This window comes from Panulirus ornatus, chromosome 39, assembly GCF_036320965.1.
Source record: "Panulirus ornatus isolate Po-2019 chromosome 39, ASM3632096v1, whole genome shotgun sequence".
NCBI classification, from domain to species: Eukaryota; Metazoa; Arthropoda; class Malacostraca; order Decapoda; family Palinuridae; genus Panulirus; species Panulirus ornatus.
Genome location: NC_092262.1, coordinates 13127572 through 13133778, shown reverse-complemented (window position 1 = coordinate 13133778; position 6207 = coordinate 13127572). Strand labels below are relative to the sequence as shown.

Genomic DNA, 6207 nt, shown 5'->3' with positions numbered 1-6207 from the left:
ATAACAGCCAACAAAGCTCATATTCACCAGAGGTTAAAAGGCAAAACGAATAATTTAATATAATGGAGACAATATGTAAACCCCGATATATAGCATGTTGAATAATTAATGAACATTAATACGTGACCGTCAGTCATAGCATATTAATATACGCTTGGAAGATCTGGATGTTTACAGCAAAGCTGGATTGGTAAACGACAAAAAGAAAGGCTTGAAAAATGGAATTCATTCGAGTTCTAAAATGTCCAATTTCTTTGATCTCCCGTGATCTATAACTGACCAAGCCATCATGGAAAACAGATAATCCTACACCATTCTGGGGGGGGGGGGGGTGAGTAAATGGTTGGTCGTAGCTGTATGTAGTTGAGCTGGTAGAAAAATTCCCAAGACAACCCTTTCACATCTTCCGGGCGGCAAACTGGCATCCCTCTGGACCGGATCCTGCCGGGATGGCCGGCGTAACGTATATATACAGCGGCCGCGCCATCGGCCACTCAGGTTGGAGTTGCGTCTCAGTGTGTGCACACAACACGCTGGGGACCCGCGTTGCAAGACTGTCGCCTTATACCACCTCTACTCCTTCTTCACCCAGTGACTGTGGACTACTACATGAGAAGATAGTTTAAATACCCAACCAAGAGGACGACTGTCTCAAATTCGCTCCTGGCTACCTCTCAGAGTGATGGCGTCCATAACCGACCTCTTCGTACTAATGGCCCTTGTGGCTGGGGTCTCCTCCTTGCCTGCTAAAATGCAGATAGGTGGCAGTACTTCTGCACTGGTAAGTACCCGTGAAGTTATACCGAGGTTCATCCAAGTAGCTTGTGATCTAACAGTGACGAGTTGGGACAGTGTCAAGCCTAGTACTGAGTTGGGACAGTGTCAAGCCTAGTACTGATTGGGAAGTGTCAAGCCTAGTACTGAGTTGGGACAGTGTCAAGCCTAGTACTGAGTTGGGACAGTGTCAAGCCTAGTCCTGAGTTGGGACACTGTCAAGCCAAGTTCTTTAGAGAAACACTTTCGAGAATATTTTGTCCTAAAACTAGACACAATGCTCTTGACTGAACCATATTGGAAGGATAACTGATTCAAAGTTAAATTTTTAGTAACCAAACGAACTGAAGTGAATTCCTGTAACGGTAAGAACACAGTGAGAGCGAAGGAAGGTTGAAGAACTAAGTATAATAATGGTAACTGTGAGGGATGACGTAGCTATGGATACGAGAACAGTGTCAGCTTAGATAACTGACGGAAATGTTAATAATTATTCAATTCATTACTCCCAATTCTCATTCCATAACCGAATTAGTGGCCGAGAAACAAAGATATTTGAATTTAAAGTAACGCGACCTGTCGTATTCCGTTACGTCGCGCAGAATCTAGTACCTTAAATTAAAATTCCTAAATTAAATTTAACGAAGGGTGAATTTTACGTCACCGACAAAGGACTGGCTTCAGTGGAATCCAACCTCTCCCTAGACCTGAGTGGGTCGCAGACTTGTAGTAGCTGAGATAACCCTAGGAACCCCCTTTCAGAAAGGGGTCCAATGGTACTAAATAATGGTATCGGAACTTTCAAAAGGGGGGGTAGGTAACGTAGCTGAAATGGCTGTATCCTGTGTCGTAATGAGGGATTAAACTGCTGCATCCGTACGAGGGATGCGATGGTTCCAGCCCTCATGAAGTAGTGCAGTTATGTAGTTTAACTTAACGATGGCAGCTTTATGCTGAAGTAGATATTTTACCATCTCTTGAAAAGCAAATGTTTACCATATAATGGCCACTGCATTGCTGATGGTTTATACCACAAAGACATCAAACATATATACCTATGAGTCCACGGGAAAATGAAACGATAAGTTCCCAAGTGCACTTTCGTGTAATAATCACATCATCAGGGGAGACACAAGAAAGAAACTTAAGTCAGTTTATATACAACGAAGAGACGTAGCTAGGACTCCCTAATGATGTGATTACTACACGAAAGTGCACTTGGGAACTTATCGTGTTTCATTTCCCCCTCGACCCACAGGAATATACTTGATCACGCGCTAAACTGTGATCCTTTCCAATATATATATATATATATATATATATATATATATATATATATATATATATATATATATATCAAACTTATCGCAAAATAGCTATGCAGTAAATTCGTTATGGTAAACATAGTCATGCAGTCGAGTAATTACGAAGAAAGCGAACATTTATGAATATACCAAATTTACATCGTTTATGAAGACGTTTATGATCAATTATCATAAAGGAAACATTATTTATGGAGAATTATGCCTACATGTTAACATGTTCCCCACTGTACAAATTCTTTCGAACTGCTTGTTAACTCGCATATTATCACAGGCGATAACCACCAGATTTAGAATGCTTTCAGTAAAATGTAAACACGAAAATATTTAACTACAGTTAAGATTTAACAGGATTACTTACAGTGAACCAATCAACCTGAGAAAAGTCAACACATAGTTGTAAGCCAACAAACAACCTAGGTTACATTACGTGTTGTATATTATAATTGTGTTGGTAAACATGACATGAAGCAGCCGTGGCCAAGTACTGCGGTGGGTTGACGGATGAACGATAACTTGTGGTTACATATTAACGTTTAGCTCTTGCCAAACATGGCCCACACTTGTATCCTGAATTGTATTTACTTCGTCAGGGGCATGGCCTCACCGTTAACTTCATGATATCATTCATGACGCATTCTCTTGATTGCTGAGCTGGCGAGGGCACTGTGTGAAAGCTAGCCAAACAAAAATGTTACGGGGGGGGGGGGGGGCTATGTGTGTGTGTGTGTGTGTGTGTGTGTGTGTAAACTATCGACAAGTCGGGGATTACTGTGGGAGACAATGGCTTGCATGACGTCACTCCAGTGGTAGGATCCGTCGCTTTTTCAAAAAACATAAAACGTGTTGCCATTCGTCACATCAAGTATATGATGAGATCCAAACACGCTTCGTCCAATACCTTACTAATGATGATCAGTAGCAGGGGGGGCCTTTCCTACGGCCGTTGTACGCATGACATGACACCCCGCCCCCCCTCCACCATGACACACCTTCAAAACCTCTCCTTTTAAACCTATCGTGCTTGTTACATCCTTGACACCAGTGTAGCTTGGCCTGAATACTGGCAAGGTTGTGGTGGACGGGGCAGAGCAGCAGCTCCTCCAGCCTCACATAAACCCCTGGGCCGCCTAGCTGGGGGGGGGGGGGGGAGCCCCTCAACTGTTTTTATTATGGGAGTGGCTGCATCAGAACCTCCTCCTCTCTCCTCCTCCCGCGTGGACAGTTCATTTGTTGCTGCCTAACAACTCTTGCTTCTTTCTATATACATTATCCTCCTCGTCGCTCTGCCAGACGCATCGTGCATAATCATAAATTTAATGGTCTTGTGGTATATGAATATTGATAGAATTTCGAGTATGATATTTTTTTCCTTACGTTTTGACTGATCAGGTTATTCATCTTTGGTTAGGTACGTTAGAATCATGAACAACCAGTTTTCTTTCCCAGACTTCGATTGTTTTTTCATGTCTGTGGGTTTCTGATGACCTTCATGGCTTAGTTGTGATCAATACATAAGATCGGCACCATTATGCAACTGTGACAGGTTTAACCTTGTGGAATTTACTCGTTAAATCAGTTTTCCTTCGTTTAAACAAGCAACGTACGTAACCAACCCCAATTTCGTTGATCAATTGTTTTCATGTACTAAAAATTATGTTTTACGGCGCTTGGTTTGCGTCAATTTTGGTTTATCTAATGAAACAATGTTTTGTAGTGTTTATATACTATAGTTTCACTCACTAAATGACATGATTGCATTAAGTCTGACCTGTATTACCGTTACCAACTCTTAAGCACTGACATACACACATACATACATACATACGTGAAGATTTGGGCACAGGTCAGCCATATGAGCCTTGGGTTTGAGAGTCGAGTAAATATTTACATGAATGATATACAATTAAGAATGGATGGTTTGGATGGCGGAGTACAGCAACAGCAAATGCTCTTTGCCAATATAAGCGACGGAGAAACTAGGAAAAAAAAAAATTAAACCCATGAGAGACTGCAGTGAACCATGATGTGTGACCTTTGACCAGTGGAAACGCTGAGGGTCAGGTCGGAGGTCATACCCTCATTGCCAGAGATCTTATCGCCGTGTCCCAGGGCTGTATTGTCGTGCGCTTTTCTTTGAAGGCCCAAAAGATCCTAACTCATCTAGCAGAAAATAACTTGCCCCACAGACAACGCAGGTACTGTGGAACATTAGATCTGTATCTTGTGGAATGAAGTTGACCGGAGCAGTTGTCTGCTGGAGACGCCGGCTGGCGGCGAGCTAGCATTTACCAACCAGATTCGTACGGCCACTAGAAACTGACGTACCTCATTACAATATATTTTAATCGTTCACGTAACTATTCTTCTTCTTTCCCCACGTTTCTGTAGCATCTCGTACCACGTTGGCAAAGTGTACATTTAGCTGGTTATATCAAAGGACGTGTGTGTGTGTGTGTGTGTGTGCGTGAATTCAAAAGTATTTCATGGAGTGAAATGGCAACCTCAAAACTACTTAACTTTTCGCCAAACTTAGCATTTTCTTACTCTTTATATGGATGTTATATTTGTGCCAGTAACAACGCCATAAATATTTGTAAAGGTTCAGCGACGTACTATTGATCAAGGCTGCCTCCTGGATGCTAAATGTAATTAGTTATTAATAATGATTTGTAAGTTATCAGAGTTCATCACTCATTGCGTCCCATTTGATGAACCATCACTAAAGGTTTTTTGCCATTTGACAAGTGTCCAGGGATGAAAACTTGACATCCACTGTCTTGCTGGCTGGCACACCGCCACCCCCACACACCCCTGCTGGTGTGTGCCGCCTTCATGGTGGTGGGGGCAGTATTGTCTGGTCCCGGCGCCTCCACCTACATGAATGGGTCACCAGGTTTTCAAGGAAGACAAACGCAGAGTCAGTTTGCCTCCCAGGTGTTCAAACCTCATGTTTCCATGGACACTGCCAGCAACAGTTTGCCATGCATTAAAGCAGGCGTTGTGGGAGTATGGTACTTCGTGACGCGCCAGGGAGAAGCAACAGCGTATCAACCATAAATATTCTTATTTTTTTTATATGTATTCGAGGAATATTCACAATACCAGCGCATCCACAAGTTGTCCTCAGAATATCTTCACGTCCGCCACAATCGTATCGCACTGTGAAGAGAGGCGATGTATTCACGTCTTTGTAGTTTGTTTGTATAAGTTTATCAAAGTTGTGGTTTATAAACAACTTCACCACAAGATGATGTGGACTCCCACTGTTTGTAAGAATATTACCATCACGAGCGGCGGCGCCGCCACATATTCTCTCTCTACGGGCAATAACACGCAGCTGTTGTTCGACTCCCGTAAACCAATTTTAAAAATTAGATTGGAAATTCCTATATTTCACGATGATACTGAACTATGACAGAGACAAGAACATGAGGACGTGGTGTTCCCCGTTACACATGACAAACTAAGAAAATGGTTTGTCATGTTGGTACTGCATTCTGCACACTCATCACGAAATTAATATTTCTCAAGGATAGAATATATATATATATATATATATATATATTCCTGATTGTATGATTATTACACGAAGGTGCACTTGGGAACTTATCGTGTTTCATTTCCCCGTGGACTCTCAGAAATAGACTTGCTCACGCGCTCACTCGTGATCCTTCCATGTTAAAACTATTGTTACAACTGGTTTTCATGTATCTCGTTCTATGTGATACATTCTTCCCTCTCCCTAATCTCGATTACATTGCCAAGCTCCTCTTTTTCGTGATGTGGATTACATTGCCAGGATCACAGGCGTGATGTTCACGATGTTGGAAAAATGCTGCCTGGTTTGGTGAGTGACCTTATACGTATTGAATTACAGGTTGGAAAACCTGCTTTTGTACCCCCTCTTTGATAAGTGTTGGATATTACTGGGTGAAGGAGTTCTAATGCCAAGGCCGCGAGGCTTGTGTGATGTGTAGCGAGTCCTCGTCACACACACACACACACACACACACACACACACGGGACAACGAATCCTTCCTGTGTACCAACCCACCACACCTGCGCTATCATTTTCCTTTGTTTCAACAGGAGTTTATTACCAAGATCT

General features: G+C 42.4%; 1 protein-coding gene across 1 annotated transcript in view; it reads left to right on the top strand.

The window, feature by feature from the left end:
• Window positions 1–486: 486 nt before the first annotated feature.
• LOC139761226 (uncharacterized) overlaps window positions 487–6207 on the top strand; it is a 32322-nt gene continuing 26601 nt past the window's right edge. Inside the window, exon 1 of the mRNA XM_071685269.1 lies at window positions 487–781. Coding sequence (XP_071541370.1) covers window positions 683–781 — 99 coding nt within the window. The 5' untranslated portion in view covers window positions 487–682. The remainder of the gene's footprint in view (window positions 782–6207) is intronic.